The 19,857-nt window shown below is 40.6% G+C and overlaps 1 protein-coding gene across 1 annotated transcript in view; it reads left to right on the top strand.

Annotated features, from left to right (window-relative positions):
• The window catches only part of PRDM5 (PR/SET domain 5), a 135,249-nt gene that overhangs the window by 15,656 nt on the left and 99,736 nt on the right, over positions 1–19,857 (top strand). Inside the window, exons 4-7 of the mRNA XM_075287127.1 lie at positions 2,671–2,857; positions 3,941–4,115; positions 10,213–10,305; positions 10,653–10,771. Of these exons, the coding sequence (XP_075143228.1) occupies positions 2,671–2,857; positions 3,941–4,115; positions 10,213–10,305; positions 10,653–10,771 (574 nt within the window). The remainder of the gene's footprint in view (positions 1–2,670; positions 2,858–3,940; positions 4,116–10,212; positions 10,306–10,652; positions 10,772–19,857) is intronic.

The raw sequence follows: 19,857 nt of genomic DNA, 5'->3' as shown, positions 1-19,857 counted from the left end.
TCACTGTAAAGTATATAATACTGTGTGGGGACCACTGTGGACCACAATGTACCACTTGGGGGCCCTTCAATATTTATATCACACAGTATCTGTTTTATAGTGATATTAGTACAGGCTGTAATAACATTGCATGGTCACTATAAAACAGATCTTGTGCAATGTAAATAGTGAACATTAATTGTTCAAAAATACAAAAGGTAAACTATTACCTTTCAGTACAAAGTTGTTTTGTATCAGGGGCCATACGGTGGCTCAGTGGTTAGCACTGCAGCCTTGCAACACTGGAGTCCTGGTGTTCAAATCCCGCCAAGGGCATAAAGCCATCTGCAAGGAGTTTGTATGTTCTCCCCGTGATTGCATGGATTTCCATCCCATATTCCAAAAAAGACATAATGATAGGGAAAAATGTACATTGTGAGCTCTATGTGGGGCTCACAATCTACTTAAAAAAAAAAAAAGTTGTTTTGTATCATTGAAAGCTGTGTAAAGCCCCATTCACACTACTGTAACTGTCTGCAATTGTGGATCGATACAGTATTAAGATTAATTTGCTGTGTTATAGGGACACAATGTAAAAGAAAATAGAAAAAGTAGTAAAATAGTAAAAAAAAAATAAAATAAAATAATTTTAAAAATAAATAAAGTAATATGTCCATAACACGCCCTTATTACAGGTTCTAGCCCCACCCCGGTCAACACCATATAAAATAAAAAATCACCATAACAGAGAGTAAAAACTATTTTAAAATCCTTTTTGTAGCACTTTGCGCTATTAAATAAAAAAAATAATAATTAAATGTAAAAATCAGACATGTGTTCCCTCTTTGTTTATATTTTCCCAGATACAAAAAAGCCCATATTTACTAAAGTGTGAACAGACCAAATGCTTGTGCAGTTCTAACAAAGCAAGAATAATACTTTATACATAAGCAATAGAGAGCGATGCAGACTCAGCGTATAATATCCATGACATACTTTGAGCTCTATGGGCCATCAATGCTTGGCATGCATGAAATTCGTCTTTCACTCTACGTTGGTGATGTGCTAACCAGAAGTATGATTGATGAATGTTGTGAAGCTCCACATAGGAAGTTAAGTACAAACATATTGATGACTTCCATGCTGTTTAACACATTTAACAAAAGCTTTTGTAAAACAGCAGATTTTCACTGTGCTGTGCCGGACGCATAATTTGTTGCTGCTGGGCATGAATTTTACATTGTTTTGTATATTGAATATATAAAGCATCAATTTTGTTGGATCAGAGGCAACTATGGCAAATACCAAGTATATAATATGTCATGTCATGAATATTTTATGATGTCTGATGTTTCTTTAAATGTTAATGATGTATTCTACTTAAAGGGGCTTGCATGCAGAGGAGATCTATGGCATATCCACAAGATATACCATAATTGGGTGATAGTCATTGATAGAGATATGTTTAACATAAAAACATGATTTAGACAACTGATCATTTTCTGGTGACATATTACCTTTACGCAAAGATTAAAGGGCTTCCTGTCAAGATAAAATCAGTTAATATAAATTGATGATGACACTCAAATTTTATTTTGTAATCCTATTGCCTGCTTCACATCCGCGTCCATGCCTTCCTGTTCCCCTCTCCGCATGAAAAATGTGGAGAGAAAAGCGCTGCGAACAGCGCGGGAATGGCAGATTTTTACCAAACAATCTTAATTTTTTTTTTTTCTAAGGCTAAGGCCACACGCAGTGAAATGCATATATAGAAATTTGTCAAGTGGGTGGTTTTAGGACTTGAATATGCATACACAAAAACAAAATATTACAGCAATGGCCACATATAGATAGTGACTTTATATAAAAGCACATCTGTAATAAATTATTTAATATATCTAATTAATGTCACTCGAAATAATACTTTTCACATATATTTCACAAATCATAGTGCCAAATAATGAACTAACACATCCATATATGACCCATTTTTGTAATTTTTTACTTGTTTACATGTTGAAGAGTCTTCTAAAATCACAGCTGAAAAAATCCTGCATACAACAGGAGATAAAAACAGATTCCTCAGGGTGCATTGATCTATGTCATGAATGTGAGTGACTCTATGTGAAAAAACAGGGTGATAAGGAGATAAGGAAGGAGAGCAGCATAAGAAGTGGAGAAGGAAACATTTCCTTAATAAGATACAGTATATTGCAAACTTTATTATATTCATTAGCCTCTGCCTGCGACTTTGTCTGCGGGTTGTTGGCGTCGATGATCTACCTATATTCAGCAAATTGCTGCTGTTGATGGTTTGCCTGCTACAATATTTTGTACACCTGTATCATGTACACCCAACAATTAAAGAACAATAAAGGGGCAAATAGGTAATTAAGGTAAATTACTAAGTGATAGAGATGAGCGAATATACTGGATTGAATACCTCCGTCGCATAGTTCCCGGCGGCAGGGAAAGTGAAAAGGGCAGTAAAAATTTGATGCCCCGGAAGTGTTTTTGCACTGGGAGCTATGTGGCAGAGGTATTCGATCCAGTATATTCGCTCATCTCTACTAAGTGAACACATTTGCTGCTTTATAGCTATAAACCCCAATTTTAGAAATAAAGGAAAACTTGCATGTTCTGTACCTTTACTATATGTTTGATTGCTTCTTTGGTACATGGCTGTTTCAGGAAGGAGAGAACATATTCTATTTGGCTGTCGATGACATAGACACAGACTCTGAACTGCTTATTGGATATCTAGACAGTGATATGGAAGAAGCTGAAGAAGAGACCAAAGAAATTGTAAATGTGGTCACTAAAGAAGAGGAAGAAAGTGTGAAAGAAGTCAAGCAAACTGAGGAGAAAAGTGAACCAGGTTAATGTCTTGTGGTTTGTAGTATGTAAATGTTATCTGTATCTTTATTGTATGATCTTATTTATTTTGAGGTGAGAAGCGAGATATCAAAACACACTAAACAGGACAGACATAGTATAGTATATCAAAATTGATATTAGGTGATAAGTGTCTGATCTGTCCGCTGGAACCCCAACCCTTTATGACAATTGGGTCTTAAGTCCCCTGTTTTAACATAGCAATAGTTGCTTCTCTATTCAGAGTCTATCAGACCTCCAAAGTGAACCGTGCTTGACTGTCTATGGCAGTGTCATACAGGCACACAGAAGCAGAAGTCAGGATTAATGCTCTGTGTGTAGAAGTTACATAAAATCCTTTCAGACAAATGGTTAAAGAAATGCAACATGGTGACAAGCATTATATAGCAGGGATATTTAGGAATAAACAGTCATGCAGCTATAAAATATATATAAAAACTTAAAGGGAATGTATCACTATTATTTATTTATTACAACCAGATACTTATAAACATATCACCATATCTAATCTGTTTTAATGTTCTGATTGGCTGCCATCTTACCAGCTCCGCACTGTTAACAGCCAATAGTGACATGCTTTATAGCCTAGTTATGGCCATAGGCTGCAATAGACTGGGGCCAATTCATTTCTTGACATGCTCTGTTCAGGGAGTGGGAGTATATAAGCTGTGACATCATATATTGTCAATAGTGTATGCAATGATGGGTTAGTAGTGTTATCTATAGCGGTGTTATGTTTGTTGTCACCGTCTATCTGTCTTGTCTGAAATGTAAATGAGGTGATTGTTGTAATGAATGAATGTAATCCCTAGCAACTGTGGCATGGAAAATGTTTAAAAAATCATCAAATATTCTTTAAAAAAATATACTTAATATAAAAACGGGGTTAAAAAAAAATAGGTCATTGTCTGGTGACACATTCCCTTTAAGTAAAACCTTTCTATCATTGATCTATTATATCAGTATTTACTATATGAGCGACTAACCACTAATGTTTAAGGCCTATGTATATAGCTGTATACTAAGTGTATAGTTTTGTTGTGTGCCCTTCCTTTCAACTTTTTAGAGCACAACAATTGTAAAGATGATCATGACTGCCCACTTTGTGAGTCTAGTTTTCCAAGTCAGGAAATATTAGCAGAACATCTTCAAGCTTTGCATCAGAAGCCAAGTGAAGAGAAGGAGTTCAAGTGTAGAAACTGTGGGAAGAAGTTTCCTGTAAAACAAGCACTTCAAAGACAGTATGTACATGAAATTTGTTGTTATCATTGAAAGAGTTGTCCAAGAGTGGATCAGCTGCTGTGGCTGCCGGATGTGGACGGTCTACAGATCCAGAAGTAGTCACTGTGTAGTGGTCGTTCCATCTAAACTATAAGCATCTACTCTTGGACAACCCCTTTAAATGTAATCTGCTTTGGCTGTCCTAGAAACATCTTATCTTAAGCGGTGACGGTGAAAGAGAAGACTTTCAGTGTGAACAGAAACTGACCATCTATAACAATGAGTGCAAATAAAAAGAGAACTGTTGCCTATAGTAACCCATTAGGTTGCAGTTGTCACTTTTTAGTGCAAGTTATAAGACACAAGCAGCCACCTAATTGGTCGTTTTGGCAGCATTTCAATGTTTTTTGCACTGCCCCGTAACCTCAAAGTGTACAATGTATAATACTGACCTTTTTCTATCTTTTCTATTTCTTTTGTTGCCTGGTATTCTTAGATTTAGAGTACCCAAGTATCCCTAAGGGTGGGTTCACATCTGTGCCCGGTCTCTGATTTAGCCAATGCGGCCGGTTTCCGTCTTCTGCCCCACGAAACTGAACCAGGGATGGAAACTGGGTGTTCAGTTTTCAAACCCATTCACTCGCCTGTGTGCGTCTTCTGCCTGTCCGTGGGGAAACCATTTTTTTTAGCCGGACCCAAAGTCGGACATGCAGGAGTATGTGCCGGGTTAAAAAAGCGGTTTCCCCGCGGACAGGCAGAAGATGCAAATGGGCTGTCACCTTTACAAACCCATTCAATGGAATGGGTTTGAAAACTGACCGCCGAGTTTCCGTCCCCTGTCCAGTTTTGCGGGGCAGAAGATGGAAACCGGCCGTATTGGCTAAAACGAGAAACCAGGCGCAGATGTGAACCCGCCCAAAGCCTGAACTCACATATATAGGCAAGCAATATCATACTTAGTTCTGACAATTTGTCCTACTCCTGAACCTGACACAAATAATGACAAGGTTATACATAGCTATAGAGGAAAATGCATGTAATGTTTTTTCTATATAGCGCTTTAGATTCCCAACATCATATTAAATAGGAAGCTATGAGATCAGTTTTGTTCTTAGTTTTCCTTCTGGGGCAGACATGTATTAAAATAGCTTTTCATGTAAAAAAATAAAATAAATAAATAAATAAATAGCATTACATTACTATATCCATTTATAGAAACTAAGCAATATTGGTTATGTAAGGTTCACACCTGCATTCGGGTTTACGTTTGTGGTGTCTGCTTGGGGACCCCACAAATGAAAACCTAATTACCTGGAGAAACCCCTAGTTACCTGCAGAAACCCACGGACACCATAGACTGCAATGGGGTCCGACCGGTTTTCATCCGAAAAAGGTGGAAAATATGGAGAGTAAAGTCCTCCTTAGTTAGGAAAAGCAATAAATAAGGTAACTGATAAATAATGAAAACAAATGGAGACCAAGAGTTGGGAGATAGTTGCCTTTATTTATTCCTCCTGTAGGCCAGTTTTCTAGCAAAATGAGCCAAAATGGTAGCAGAAGTATTCACAAAAGCCGTAAAAGAAATGTGCTTATACAGTATTTTCTATATGGCACTGTCAAATGGAATACAATATTACTATAGTATTGTTTTGTAGAGACCTCAGATGTGTTTAGAGTGATTTTGCTCCTGTCTGCACTAAATATGCCATTTATCGAGATTTATGCAGGTTCCTTGTTAATTTTACATATTCCTTGTACTCGTATTTATGACATCAGATTAAGCTTATTGGGGTTTCTGACTTTCTAACCAGATATAATTTATGCTGTCTATCATTGGTATATCAACACAGTTGGACTTGGACTGTTGTCTGTGTACCCATTCTTATATACAGTAATAGTCAGAGCCGGTTTTAGACAAAATGGGGCCCTGGGCAAAATTAAAAGAGGGGCCCAACTTGTACATACAACATATTTACATTCTGTTAATTCAATGTGCCACAGTGCCTATCACTGATACTTAGGGTAAGTTCACACTGGGTTTTTTGGTCTGGAACCTGAGGTGGAGGCCACCTCAGGTTCCAGACCAAAAACCGGGTAGCCACGACTGACAGCTGGTGCACTGCAACGGCATCCAGCCGCACACTCCACTCCGGATTATGCCAATGAATAGGCCTAGTCGGGAGGAGGGAGTGTCTTCAGGCCCAATCGCAAGGCGGCTCGGCCTGAAGAATGAGCATCTCGCGGATGAAAGAACGGACCAGCTGCCATTGGTTTCAGTGGGAGACGTCTTTTTGGTTAGGATTTTGAGGCGGATACGGCCTCAAAATCCTGACCAAAAAACTCTGTGTGAACTTACCCTTACAGGGGTGTTCTTAATGTCTTTTAAGTGGTTGTTTGTAAATTTGTAAGGTTTTTTTTTGCCTAGGCAAACTAGTAGCTTCTGTGCCTTATCTTTAAAGATCAGGTGCAAAAGCAACAAGGCACGTACCCTTCCCCACACTAAAAAATATTTATATACATACAGAGTTATCAAATAAGACCGCTACACCAGGACTAAATACTGTCATGTTACCCGCTGACCACTATACCAGGACTAAATACTGTCACTTCACCCGCTGACCGCTATAACAGGACTAAATACTGTCACTTCACCCACTGACCGCTATAACAGGACTAAATACCGTCACGTCATCCACTGACCACTATACCAGGGCTAAATACTGTCACGTTACCCGCTGACCGCTATACCAGGACTAAATACTGTCATTTCACCCGCTGACCGCTATAACAGGACTAAATACTGTCACTTCACCCACTGACCGCTATAACAGGACTAAATACTGTCACGTCACCTGCTGACCGCTACACCAGGACTAAATACTGTCACGTCACCCGCTGACCGCTATAACAGGACTAAATACTGTCACGTCACCCGCTGACCGCTATACCAGGACTAAATACTGTCACGTCACCTGCTGACTGCTATACCAGGACTGAATGCTGTCGTGTCACCTGCTGACTGCTATAACAGGACTAAATACTGTCACGCCACACACTTACCGCTATACCAGGACTAAATACTGTCACGTCACCCGCTGACCACTATACCAGGACTAAATACTGTCACGTCACCTGCTGACCGCTACACCAGGACTAAATACTGTCACGTCACCCGCTGACCGCTATAACAGGACTAAATACTGTCACGTCACCCGCTGACCACTATACCAGGACTAAATACTGTCACGTCACCTGCTGACTGCTATACCAGGACTAAATACTGTCACGTCACCTGCTGACTGCTATACCAAGACTGAATGCTGTCGTGTCACCTGCTGACTGCTATAACAGGACTAAATACTGTCACGTCACCTGTTGACCGCTATAACAGAACTAAATACTGTCACGCCACACACTTACCGCTATACCAGGACTAAATACTGTCACGTCACCCGCTGACCACTATACCAGGACTAAATACTGTCACATCACCCACTGACTGCTATATCAGGACTAAATACTGTCACGTCATCCACTGACCTCTATACCAGGACAATTATGGATAAAAAGTCTGGTCATGTGCATTATGATTTAGTAACTCCATGTGTCTCATATTAATAACTGTTAACCCCATCATGTCCCTCACATTAACCCCTGTGTGCTTTACATAAGAGTTACTGATATGTGAGACATATGGAGGTAGTAATTAAGTATCTTCATTATTAGTACCCCCATATATCTCACATATTAGTAACGCTTATGTGAGGTACACAGGGGTTAATTGCTATTAATATGAGGCACAAGGAGTTACTAATACTATATTAATCACCTCAAATGCCTGATATTAATAGACATAGTAACCCCAACCTGTACATGTAATTTTTTACTTTCACTTTGCTGACCTTTCCACTGCTCCTTCTCTACTGTGCAGGATGCAATGGCAGGAGCTCGGCAGGGTCCATCTTCTGTATAGAGATAAGCCCCACCTCCTGGGCTCTCCTCACCCCTCTCATTGGGGGGCAGAGGGCAGCCAGAGAAAGGGGGAGGGAGAGGGGGAAGCGTCCTGAGAGTGCTGAGTGGAGCTTCCTCTCTCAACACCTATAGCTCCTGCAGTGGCTGCAATATATTATTCGCTTCAGCTGCACATGGTGTCCTTGAGACATATACTTTCCCTATATTAATAGGGAAAGTATTCCACCGCCAGGGGGACCCTGCAATTGCCCAGTTTGCCCCCCCCCAACGCCGGCCCTGATACTAGTAATCATAAAACATTTGATTCTATATCTCTAGTATATTCTACAGCACTTTACAAATCATAGGGTTCATGTGCAGACAAAATGAGACATTACAATGTAAGAAATCAATTCACACAATAGAAGTGAGGACCCTGCTCACAAGAGCTTACAATCTATGAGGTAGAAGGGGGTAATATAAAAAGTAGAAGTTCTTATACAGTGGACCAGCCACTTTTATGATTAAGGTTACTTTAACCTCTTCCTTCCATAGGCATTTTTCAATTTCTATTTTTGACTCCCCACCTTTCAAAAGCCAGAACTTTTTTTATTTTTGTAGGACATGGTAGTGGTACCATTCAATATTCTCTACAATCCACTGTGAACCGTAAAACAAATCCAGAATGGGGTGTAATTTTCTTACAGGCTTTGTTTTACGGTGTTCACTGTTTTTATGGTATTTGTATACCGGGCCTTTTTTGACACAAGGATAAGTAACGCGTATGTGTTTCACTTTGTTTGTTTTTATTAGTGAGCTAGAGAAAGGGGGTGGATCTCATCCACCCCAAAATGATGGCACAAAATGCACCCCTGGGACAGTGGCGCCACAGTCAGCTTTGACCGAGGCAACAGGAAAGTTAATGCTAGCAATCAATCACTGATCGCAGGTATTGCCACCGAGTCTCCACTGTATAATACAGTAGAGAGCAAGCGGCAGTGGAAAACCCTCATATTTAATTACCCGACATCCTCCGTTTTCTTAATGCGGATATCGGAAAGTAAAGTTGTATGACCCGTCACCAGTCAGTGTTCTCTTAAAAAAGGTATAGACTGGTTGCTTCCTCTTCAAAAATCAGTCTGAGGTTCCTGTGCCAGAATGGAAATATATAGCAGTTAGGAACTGGCCTAAATTTCTATTATAACTCATGCTAGAAAACTTGTGTGAGTTATACTGAATGTCGGACCCAGGCATCCCCACCCTGGGCAGCCGCTCTTTATTCACGCCATCACTTATAGCTGTAATGTCCGTCCATGTCTGAAATCTTGCGCATGTGGTCGTGGCTTAGAGTACTGAACATGCTCAGTATACCATCTTGGTTCTAGCAATGCGGACTATTGATCATTGTGAGAACCAAGATGGCATACTGAGCATTAGCAGTATGCTCGGCCACGACCGGAAGTAGCCAAGCGTATTGTACACAGGCAAGATTTCAGACACGGACGGACATCAGAGCTCTAGTGATGCAGCTAGGAGGAGGAGCTGGGGATGGCACATATATGAAAATATACGGCTGTGTTCCCAAACCAACGCTAACACCCCCGTTGCTCCCTCGACCTAATTAAATTAAAGCTAAAAAGCCAAATTATTAGAAAACTATTAGGAGGATCTTAAAAACAAAGGAATGGCTTGAATATCCTTTATAAAGGCCACATTACAGAGTCCACAGTTTAAAATGAACATTTTTAATGATAGGCTCTCTTTAACTGCTGATTGATATCAACTTAAGAAAGAAAATACAATACAATTTTTTTTCTTTCTAGATCATGGTCAGCAATTGATACATACATGACCACATCTGAAAATAATTGGCACCTACCTTGTATATATAGTTTCCAGTGTTAAAATGATCTTTCCCATCATAGGATCCCCAGGATATGCTATCACTATTTGGCTGGGACTCCAGGCATCGCTCCTCTGGTGTAGTTGCCACCATTATGCTAAGTGACTGCATATCCTAGGGATATTCTAGCACTTTTTATGATGGGAAAACACCTTAGAATATTTCCGAGGGTGAACTTTTTAATAATATTTTTGTGTCAGTTGATAGTAGGATCAATTTACAGCTTTTGTGTTTTAGACTCTAAACTCTTCTCTTTTCTTTAGTGTACTTCAGTGCTCAGAAAGTATCATCTCCGGAGACACTTCAGGGAGTTATCAGTGTTCCGTTTGCAATACCTTCTTCGGCTCAGCGTTGAGGTTTTGTTTTTGAATTACTGAACCACTGTCTAATTTCTGGCTTCCCTTTTTGCATGCCTGCTTTCAAGCTCCTTCTTCTTCTTTTTTGACATCTAACCAAGAAAAAGAAGTTCCTCCTTACCTCCTATTTAGGTAATGCACGTGTTAGCTTGTGTTCATACTATAAGGCAGTGGTCTCTATAGCTGTTGTAATCCTACCACTCTCAGCATGCTGGGAATTGTGGTTATGCTGCAAGTGGAATCCACAGCTTGAAGATAACTGCTATATGGCATGCTCGATTGTAACTGTGCAGATTCACGAGATCCTTCCCTTATTTATTGTTAATCTGTCATTTTCTTTATTACAGCTTTGACCAGCACAAAGAGGCTTGTAAAGGCGATGTGAGATTTATATGCAAGTCTGATAGTTGTGGGAAGAAATTTAGAAGCAAAGATGCCCTAAAAAAGCACAAAGAAAATGTGCACGGTATGTTTTATAATCTAATGAATAAAATTAGAATTCAGATATACTGTAATTACATGATATTACACCTTATTCAGGCACCAATATGTTGTTATTCTATCTATATGGAGCATTATTATGAAATCGTAAGTTTATTTGGCGGTATGTGAATGTGTTTTTTTCTAGTATTATACACAAACTGTCCTGAAGTTTATTTATGTACCTTAAAAGTACGGTGTCGACCTGCATGCAGTATAGCATGCCATATAGACATCTATGGGTGTAGGGACACTGTGGTGGTCATGTTACATGTGGGGTCACTGTGGGGGCCATTATATAACTGTTAAGTCATTTATAAGAGATCCCTATTTTGCACGTACTCGGATGGTACTTTTTCTCACTGTTTTACTGACCACATTAGGGAAAATTTATTAAGGCTGGCCTCTTTATAAATATGTCTGCTGTCCTTGCCCCAAAATAGAAATCTATGCCAGTTAGGAGCTTGTGCAGATTTCCACTGTAACTCATGGCAGAAAATTGATGTGAGTTATAATAAATCTGTCCAACCAAGGTGTGCACCACCCATCAGGCCTTGAGGCACGCGTTCGGCACAAGAAAGAACCTTACGCAAAAGCATCTGGCGTAGAGGGAACAATGGTTTTGCTCCATTTTCTAGTCTTTTAAATTGTCCAGGTTTCTTGTGTCTGGTATCTAATAACTGGACATCTACTGTATATGTATAGGTATAAATACCTTTCAATTTTTAATGACACACTTTGGGCTCATTCACACTACGTATACAGCAGCTTATTCTGAAAGTAAAACACGTTCAGAATCAGCGGCGTATAAAGCAGTTCCATTCATTTCTATGGGAGCCGGCATACGAGCGCTCCCCATAGAAAGGAATGGGCTGCTTTTTTCACTGCGAGCAGTCCCATTGAAGTGAATGGGAAGTGCCTGCATGTACGGCTAGCTCTGCTCATGCCGAGCGGTACACACAAGCACTTCCCATTCACTTCAATGGGACTGCTCGTAGTGAAAAAAGCAGCCCATTCATTTCTATGGGGAGCGCTCGTATGCCAGCTCCCATAGAAATGAATGGAACTGCTTTATACGCCGCTGATTCTGAACGTGTTTTACGTTCAGAATAAGCTGCCGTATACGTAGTGTGAATGAGCCCTAATACATCTTTTATTTAAGATCAAATATTAATTTACAAGGACCTTCTCTTCATGGACACATTGGTGTGTTATTTTCACTTTTCTTATTAATATGATCATGATATGCTGAGAGTTCTATGATTTATTGGTTGTGAAAATAATGGTGTCTTAAAGGAGTCTATCACGACCCAGAAGCGTATTCAACTACTACCACTGCATTACAAAGCACATAAGAGTGATAAACAATATATCTTTACTATGTATATCACTTTTGCAGATTTAAAGACAAAATCACTTTGAAGTCTTGTATATATGAGGAAGATGGTGCACTGGAGGCGGGCCTTCACTATTTTTGCTGCTTAAGTAGGATAGGTGATGTCATAGCAGTGGGAGGATCAACTCACACCTCCTGGGGTGATACAAGCAGCACATAGTAAGAGCCTGAGTGGCAACAGCATTGCTTCAGAAAGCTGAAGGCCCGCCCCCAGTGCACCAACTGCCTCATAAGACTTCAAAGTAGTTTTTCCCAATGTACAAAAGTGATTTGCATAATAGTGGTATGTTGTTTAACATAATGTGCTCTATAACGTGTCGGTGTAATTTGTTCTATAACATGGCGGTGGCAGCTACATATGCTTTACAGAGGTGGTTGACTCCCTTTAAGACTATGAAAACTTCTCTTTTTCTGGCTTCTTGCAATTTATTATTTTCTGTGCTTTCTGAAGATAGAAACAGCACTAGTAAATTTAAGAGCATATTTTTTATATATGCCAGTGTGATAAGATTCTAGACCTCAAGAGAAATCCTTCATCTTTATTGTAACAATTTACAAGGGTTTAGGAAAATCTTCTCCTCTTTAAAACAGGGTATGCTTAATGTGTCGATGTAACCCCCAGCAGGGGTTATTCAGTGGGAACTTTTTTGTGGTGTACATCTATATAGTGAATATACTGTACTAGAATATTTAATTTGGGACATAGGTTTTTATCATTCTTTTATGGCCCCTAATTTTATTTGCTTTAGCGGCTTCACTTGGCATTGAGTGTTAGTGTTTACTGGAAACCCAATCACTGTCGTCCACATCAGTTACATTTCATTTTACTTTATCCCACCCAACGCATATATGCTAGATATGTACTATATGTGTATATACACCCATACTATTATGGCAACTTAGATACGTTGCTTTACACTTATTTACATGACATTTCACCTGATATTTACCTGTCCAGGATACCAGTTTGTCAAAAGTCTTCAATGACATTTCATAATTCAATTGGATTTGTAGTACTCTACTTAGTTGACGTGTGACATTGTCTAAAACTAAGACTTGAATGCAATCGACATGCAGTATCAGATATAGACTTTAAACAAGGGTCGCACTGTTTCTGGAAAATAGATTTTTATTCTGATATTTGACCAAGTTCAGTTACATTTTGCAAACAGTTTCTCTTTCTTATCTCTTACAGTTCATATTCTTTGTCTTTTATAAGAATGTCTAAGTCTTAAATTTTATATTAGGGGATTTATGACTTGGAAAAATATATTTAATATAATATCTACACTTCTCTACCATTTTTAATATGCACACAAAATGTTCATTTGTGCCTTTTATATCCCACTTTTCTATTCTATAGTCAATTTATTGGTAATGTCTTTGGAAATATTTAAAGGGGCTCTATCATTTGGAAATCGTGATTTAGATAGTGATATGCCTGAATAGCCTTTAAAAAGGTGGACAATAGAAGAAAGCGCACAAGAAAATGGCGCTTGGGCATGTGCAGTAGTGCTCAGAAGGGAGCGTTACTGTGCATGCCCGAGATTTCAAAACGCAGGGATCTAGACTACAGAGAATGGAGGAGGTTACTGCAAGTGAGGAGGAGGGCATCTTGGAGCACAAGCAAAAGAGAGGGCGTTACAAAGGTATGACGCGGGGGGTGCACGATGGCTTGGGGAACGCCCAGGGTGCACGGAAAGGTTCATTTGCATATCGGCTTTACCAATATGTAAAAAAAATGGGGTGGGTGTATTTTCAAAATCTACTAGCAGCACCTGAATAGCCTTTTTAAAGGCTATTCAGGCATATCGCTATCTAAAAACACGATTTCCAAATGATGAAGCCCCTTTACTATATTACTTAGTATAAGTAAAGAAAATAAGAAACGTAGTGCACAACTTATTACTTTAAATTCTAAAGTAAGTTTCTTTGTTGTCCTTGGTCATATTTGACAATATCAACCCTAAGTAAGAGACTAATCCAGATCTCATTATTACTGCCAGTTTATTCCCAAAAGTTTTACATTAGAAGTCCGTTGATATTTTGTATCCATTGATATACCTTGAGTGGTATTTTTTTTTGTTAGATATAGTATTGTATGTGGTTCATTTGGTTTCAGTAGCCAGAGGATCAGAAAGGAGAGGTGACATTTGATACTCTCTAAAAATCTTTGCAAGCTTGAAACCGGAAAATCAGCTAATCAACCAGTTCTGCTAACTGCAAAGCAGCTCAGCTAAGAAAAATAATCAGATGTTCCTCTGAATCCTACAGCATATGTCTGCTCTCCTGCAGAAAAATAGCGCTTTGTGAACTGATCATGCTATGACATCTGCAAATGTTTTGAAAGTAAGATGCTTTGGTTACACTTGATCCATGTCTGGTCATTTTTTTTATTTGTAAAGCTTTTAAGCACCATTTGACAAAGTGAAATATAATCACTAACACCAATGGGACCGTAGTTAAAAGAGGACAATGGCCACCGGAAACAGAGGGACATTACACATTCCTGGGCATCCTAGTGACACTTTACTAATGCTGTCTTTTCCACCTCACATTATACTTTTTTTTTTTTTTTTTTTTAATTTTGTTGTGCATAGAATATAGATTTTTTTTTACATATACGATGGAAGTTTGAGGAATGGACAAGTTGTGTGTGTTTTTTATTTTAGGCAATATCATTTTAATTTGTAGTTTAATTAGCCACCAAACTTCCAGTTAGGGAGAATTCACACGGAGTAAAGTGGAGCGCGATGTGGCACGTATACGGCATGTCAGAGTTTGCGCGCTCAAAAAGATCGCATTTATTTCAATGGGAGTTACGAGTGTATATGCGGGCGCAAAATTACGCGGCGTATGCACTCATAACTCCCATTGAAATCAATGGGATCTTTTTGAGCGCGCAAACTGCTGACACGCGTATACGTGCCAGATCGCGCTCCACTTTACTCCGTGTGAATTCCCCCTTATACAGAATGTACCATTTAGTAGAGAAATGTTTGTGTGAAATTACCTAGAAAATTCTTACTACTTGGTGTGGGGAATCACTCAGGTAGATGCTTGTAGCAGTGCAGGAAACAGGGACACAGACACTGGATTGCACACAAGTTCAGGCTTTATTCACATGTAGCGCTTACACTGCTGTTGCAAAGCCACAGGATAAACAAAACAAAATCCTTCTCGGCTGAGAACTCACTTAAACATGAGATTGGCTACCAGTCTCCCACCTTGGCAATAACAACGGGTGGCACAGTACCTGCTTTGGAGGTCCGGTCTGGACAGGTTCGCTCTGTCAGTGTGGTGCCACACTGCTAGTCCTACACACAGACTGTTATTAGGGCCTGATTAGTCAGCTGACCTCCCTGGTGTGAATCTTTACCATACACCCTTTAGGTGCCTGGCTGGGACATACCTGTCTTCCCAGACAACAACCTTCACTCTCTCACATTGGTAATAATCTAAGTAAATGTTTATTATTAGATAAATAAATAGATAATTAAAATAGATAGAGATACAGTACATAATATATTCATTCCTCAGTTTTCAATATAAAAGATTTCATTTTAACTCTTTATATAATACATTCATTTATTATACATGTCACATGACATGATACAAGGATGACAAGGATGCACAAGATGTATTTAATTGTCAAACCAATTATGTGTAAAAATCACACACTCTCTTCAATTCCCTTTCTTATCCAGTTACATAAACAGAGGATTTTGAGAAAAAGTAAAATAAACCATCTTGTTATGTCAGTAAGAGTCCTAAAGTGGCCAGGTAAAGTAAACAGGTGGATCGCTAGAACACATACACCGGTCTGCGATCTATCACTCATTTCCCCTTGTGTTTCTGGCCTAAAACTGTCTGAATTCTGACCTCTGTATTTAGGGTGTAACTATCATATAGATTAAAAGATTTTTGTTAAAACTAACATAAGATGAGAATGATTACTTATGTAGCAAAGCCATACAATAGTTAACGTCTATTCTGCCTACACAGCCAAACGACAAGTTGCAGCAATTCAAAGTAAAACATAGTTATTAGTAGAGATGAGAGAACAGTGTTCTATCGAACACATGTTCGATCGGATATCAGGGTGTTCGCCATGTTCGAATCGAATCGAACACCGCGTGGTAAAGTGCGCCAAAATTCGATTCCCCTCCCACCTTCCCTGGCGCCTTTTTTGCACCAATAACAGCGCAGGGGAGGTGGGACAGGAACTACGACACTGGGGGCATTGAAAAAAATTGGAAAAAGTCATTGGCTGCCGAAATCAGGTGACCTCCATTTTAGACGAATAGTGGATTTCAAATCCGGGTCATATGAGAATGTGAACTTTGTGACTATGAGACAGGGATAGCTGTACAGGCAGGGATAGCTAGGGATAACCTTTATTTAGGGGGGAATGTTATTAAAAATAACTTTTTGGGGCTCTATCGGGTGTGTAATTGTGATTTTTGTGACTTGAACCCTTGTGCACCCTCGGCTCTGCTACATCAGAGCCGAGGGTGCGCTTGAACCCTTGTGCACACTCTGCTTCATCAAGCTAATAGAATGCATTGGCCAGCGCTGATTGGCCAATGCATTCTATTAGCCCGATGAAGTAGAGCTGAATGTGTGTGCTAAGCACACACATTCAGCTCTACTTCATCGGGCTAATAGAATGCATTGGCCAGCGCTGATTGGCCAGAGTACGGAATTCGGCCAATCAGCGCTGGCTCTGCTGGAGGAGGCGGAGTCTAAGATCGCTCCACACCAGTCTCCATTCAGGTCCGACCTTAGACTCCGCCTCCTCCAGCAGAGCCAGCGCTGATTGGCCGAATTCCGTACTCTGGCCAATCAGCACTGGCTAATGCATTGTATTGGCGTGATGAAGCAGTGCTGAATGTGTGTGCTTAGCACACACATTCAGCTCTACTTCATCGGGCTAATAGAATGCATTGGCCAGCGCTGATTGGCCAGAGTACGGAATTCGGCCAATCAGCGCTGGCTCTGCTGGAGGAGGCGGAGTCTAAGATCGCTCCACACCAGTCTCCATTCAGGTCCGACCTTAGACTCCGCCTCCTCCAGCAGAGCCAGCGCTGATTGGCCGAATTCCGTACTCTGGCCAATCAGCACTGGCTAATGCATTGTATTGGCGTGATGAAGCAGTGCTGAATGTGTGTGCTTAGCACACACATTCAGCTCTACTTCATCGGGCTAATAGAATGCATTGGCCAGCGCTGATTGGCCAGAGTACGGAATTCGGCCAATCAGCGCTGGCTCTGCTGGAGGAGGCGGAGTCTAAGATCGCTCCACACCAGTCTCCATTCAGGTCCGACCTTAGACTCCGCCTCCTCCAGCAGAGCCAGCGCTGATTGACCGAATTCCGTACTCTGGCCAATCAGCACTGGCTAATGCATTGTATTGGCGTGATGAAGCAGTGCTGAATGTGTGTGCTTAACACACACATTCAGCTCTACTTCATCGGGCTAATAGAATGCATTGGCCAATCAGCGCTGGCCAATGCATTCTATTAGCGTGAACTGAGTTTGCACAGGGGTTCTAGTGCACCCTCGGCTCTGCTACATCAGATTGCTACATCTGATGTAGCAGTGCCGAGTGTGCATCAGATGTGTAGTTGAGCAAAACTGACTCAGCACTGCTAAGTCTCTGCATTCGCATAGGAATGCATTGGCCAGCCTTCGGCCAATCAGCGCTGGCTCTGCCGGAGGAGGCGGAGTCTAAGGTCGGACCTGAATGGAGACTGGTGTGGAGCGATCTTAGACTCCGCCTCCTCCAGCAGAGCCAGCGCTGATTGGTCGAGTTCCGTACTCTGGCCAATCAGCACTGGCCAATGCATTTCTATGGGGAAAAGTTAGCTTGCGAAAATCGCAAACTGACAGGGATTTCCATGAAATAAAGTGACTTTTATGCCCCCAGACATGCTTCCCCTGCTGTCCCAGTGTCATTCCAGGGTGTTGGTATCATTTCCTGGGGTGTCATAGTGGACTTGGTGACCCTCCAGACACGAATTTGGGTTTCCCCCTTAACGAGTTTATGTTCCCCATAGACTATAATGGGGTTCGAAACCCATTCGAACACTCGAACAGTGAGCGGCTGTTCGAATCGAATTTCGAACCTCGAACATTTTAGTGTTCGCTCATCTCTAGTTATTAGTAATATGGGAGCTTTCATTATTTTATGCTGTCTGTGCTGACCTTTTAACTTTCATCAGGAAACTACAGATCAAATAAATGGTGAGCATAATACACGTTTTAGGTGACATGTTTTCGACACGGTCTTGTCCACAGCGTGATTTAGCCTTAGTCTCCAAAGTCTTAGTTTTTGGCCCCTATGTGGAGCCTTATTCTCAAAGAGTTTTCTGGACAGCTGATATTCTTGACATATCCTTATCCTTAGGATGCTATATGGAGACCAGATCCAGTAACAGGCTGCTATGTTCTCTGTGTTGTGACTATGCTGAGTTACTGCAGCTCAGCTCATATACAGGCACGGCAGTAACTCAGCCCAGCCACTACCAAATTATAACCCAAATTGGATGCTCCAAGACGCATCACATCTCACCTCTCAAATCTAGGTCATAGTCTTCAATGTATTGTGTCTTAGAATAATCCATACAATGATTGTTACACAAACATACAATCCAAATATACAATGTATTCAAAACAACTTCAGGCCTTTCACCTTTTTCACATTTTGTTATGTTGTGACCTTTTGCTAAAATAAAAAAATAAAGTTTTCCCATCATTCTGCACTCAATCCCCCTTATAGACAAAGTGAAAAGAGAATAATAGAAATCTTTTCTAATTTATTGAAAAGTAAAAGCTAAAATCTTGCATTGCCATAGGTGCATGTTACTCAATACTTAATTGAATCAGCTTTGGCAGTGATTGCAACCTCCAATTTTCTTGGGTTTGGTGACACAAGGTATGCAGCCTTTGATTTGGGGACTTTCTGCCATTCGTCTTTGCAAATCCTCTTTGGCTCTGTCAAACTGTATGGGGACCATCAGTGAACAGCCATTTTCAGCCACTCCTGTTTTGTCTTGACTGTATGCTTTAGCGTTGTTGTCTTGTTGGAAATTCAACTTTCATCCCAGTGTGAGGTTCAAGCCATGTCTGGATCAGAATTTCATTAAGAATATTTCTGTACTTTGCTCATTTCAGCTTTCCCTCAACTTTGATCAGTATCCCTGTTCCAGGCACTGTAGACAGGGGCGTAACTAGGAATGGCGGAGCCCCAATGTGAACATTTAACACGGGGGCCCTCTGATTCCCCCTTTCCTGTACAAACCGCATTCCTGCACACAGTATTATGCCCCATAGTGGCCCCTGCACACAGTATTATGCCCCATAGTGGCCCCTTCACACACTATTATGCCCCATAGTGGCCCCTTCACACAGTATTATGCTCTATAGTGGCCCCTGCACACACTATTATGCCCCATAGTGGCCCCTTCACACAGTATTATGCTCTATAGTGGCCCCTGCACACACTATTATGCCCCATAGTGGCCCCTGCACACAGTATTATGCCCCATAGTGGCCCCTTCACACAGTATTATGCTCTATAGTGGCCCCTGCACACACTATTATGCTCCATAGTGGCCCCTGCACACAGTATTATCCCCCATTGTGGACCATCCATGAGCAATTATTATACTTACC

This window comes from Leptodactylus fuscus, chromosome 1, assembly GCF_031893055.1.
Source record: "Leptodactylus fuscus isolate aLepFus1 chromosome 1, aLepFus1.hap2, whole genome shotgun sequence".
In the NCBI taxonomy this organism is placed as follows: domain Eukaryota; kingdom Metazoa; phylum Chordata; class Amphibia; order Anura; family Leptodactylidae; genus Leptodactylus; species Leptodactylus fuscus.
This window is presented reverse-complemented; position numbering and strand designations above follow the sequence as displayed.